General features: G+C 47.3%; 1 protein-coding gene across 1 annotated transcript; it reads left to right on the top strand.

Annotated features, from left to right (window-relative positions):
* Window positions 1-279: 279 nt before the first annotated feature.
* LOC126184322 (GS homeobox 2-like) lies at window positions 280-1,617 on the top strand. The gene is made up of 2 exons (XM_049926698.1): window positions 280-346; window positions 1,262-1,617. Exons 1-2 carry the CDS (start codon window positions 280-282, stop codon window positions 1,615-1,617), a joined length of 423 nt encoding a protein of 140 aa, XP_049782655.1.
* Window positions 1,618-1,894: the final 277 nt, after the last annotated feature.

The following is a 1,894-nucleotide window of genomic DNA, read 5'->3' on the forward strand; positions in this document are numbered from 1 at the left end:
TTATAAGAAGGAACTGCAGAATGCTGTCGCACGTAAAGTAGGCCTACAGAAAAGAGGATGGCGCACAAATATAAACAATGTCAGGACAGAGACGTCAGGGGCAATGCAACTTGAGGTAAAAATATCAAACTATACACCCAAAAAAGCCAAAACAGAGGACATCAGAGACCTTTAGAGAAATGAAGAAGATGATGGAGAAGAGAGAATCAGAGAGAGAGAGGATGCTGAATGTTTCTACTGTGGGGACTTCTACTCCATTTCTAATGAGGGCTGGGTCGCATGCCAGAGTGGGCACTCAATTCATGTGCTGGCATAGACAGTGAAGATGAAGAGGAAATACTGATTTGTGACTATTGTCGAAAGGGCTAGTAGTTAGTGGTTTGGTGGCTATTAAGAATTGTACATTTTTCAGAATGACATTAAAATATTTTCTTGGTTTGAAGAATGACTTTTTAATTGCTTAAATCACACATTCCTTAGTCTGAATTGCCTATTATACAACTTTTGTCATAGTTTAATACGATATTCGTAATTCAAATTCAACGTTTATGCAATAATTTAACAAAAAATACCATTATTCCATTCTGCCCCGTGGGTGGGGCGGAACGGGAAATATGCAAGACTTCCTTTGAAAAATTGTAAAAAATGCAAAATGTATTGTTTTAAGTGCTTTTAAAATAAGGTACATTAGGTTACACTACAAGGTGTTTTTTTATCACTTTAAGAAGTGTTTCCTTGTGCTCCCTTATTTTATAGAAATTGTTAAACATTAGGTATCTCGTTCCGCCCCGAGTTCCCCTACTACTTTACAAAACTGGCAAGCCTCCAACCTCCACGTTCTGTAATGAGGCATCGACGCCCAACACCTTGCCGCCTTCTCGTAGTTTCACAGCCCTTGAACCACTTTCCATACGTGCTCACGACAGCATCACTCAAACAGCCGACCATCTTTGCCGTTCCCGAGACTTTCATTCCCAGGCCTCATGCCATAACAATCTGTCCTTTGTCGAAGTTGCCTGTATCAGTGTATTTCCCCATTTTTTGCCCTATCGTGACTAGAGTGATTCCTCACTCGTCTCTGGCATGCATCTACACTCGTACTTTCCTTAGTGCTTCACGTACCAGGAACACCACCACGGACCATTCAGTCTCAAAGTGGGCAGTGGTCATTACATTTTGGCAGATCAGTGTATGTACGCGTACGAAATTTCGTCTACATCGGATCGTTTCTGCCAGGTGCTTACCTTTTTTCGTCAGTGAGTGCATTTGGTAGCCTGTCCAGTGACGCCTCTTGGCACTGTTGCAGCGACCTGTACACGCGTCCGCTGTGGCGACGACGGCGGCGCTGCAGCCGAGCGGCGTGACAAACGCGTCCGGACAGCGTTCACGAGCGCGCAGCTGGTGCAGCTGGAGCGCGAGTTCGCAGCCAACATGTACCTCTCCAGGCTGCGCCGCATCGAGATCGCCACCGGCCTGCGACTCAGCGAGAAGCAGGTCAAGATCTGGTTCCAGAACCGCCGCGTCAAGGCCAAGAAGGAGGTGGCGGGCTCCGGCGCCGTCGAGCGCTGCTGCTGCGGCGCCAGCAAGCTGCACCGCCAGCACCACTACCGCGCCTGACCGGGCCATACTCAGCCGCCAAGCCTGGGGAGACATCCTCCTGCCCAGATCGTGACGTCTACTTTACGTTCCTCGCGCTCACCCCACGTACTACGCTCGAGTGCTGCTCATAGTGATGAGCCAGACCATTTGGCGTCTTCCACATTGATAGTTTACCTCCTTCAGGGACACACACATTGTGTCTTCCTGAGATAGTCGAGTATAGAACTAATTTTGGTACGTGATTTTCATCCATTCTCAGTACGCCTGAACCATTCATTTCTATATTCAGCAATTT

Source organism: Schistocerca cancellata, chromosome 4 (assembly GCF_023864275.1).
Source record: "Schistocerca cancellata isolate TAMUIC-IGC-003103 chromosome 4, iqSchCanc2.1, whole genome shotgun sequence".
Taxonomy (NCBI): Eukaryota; Metazoa; Arthropoda; class Insecta; order Orthoptera; family Acrididae; genus Schistocerca; species Schistocerca cancellata.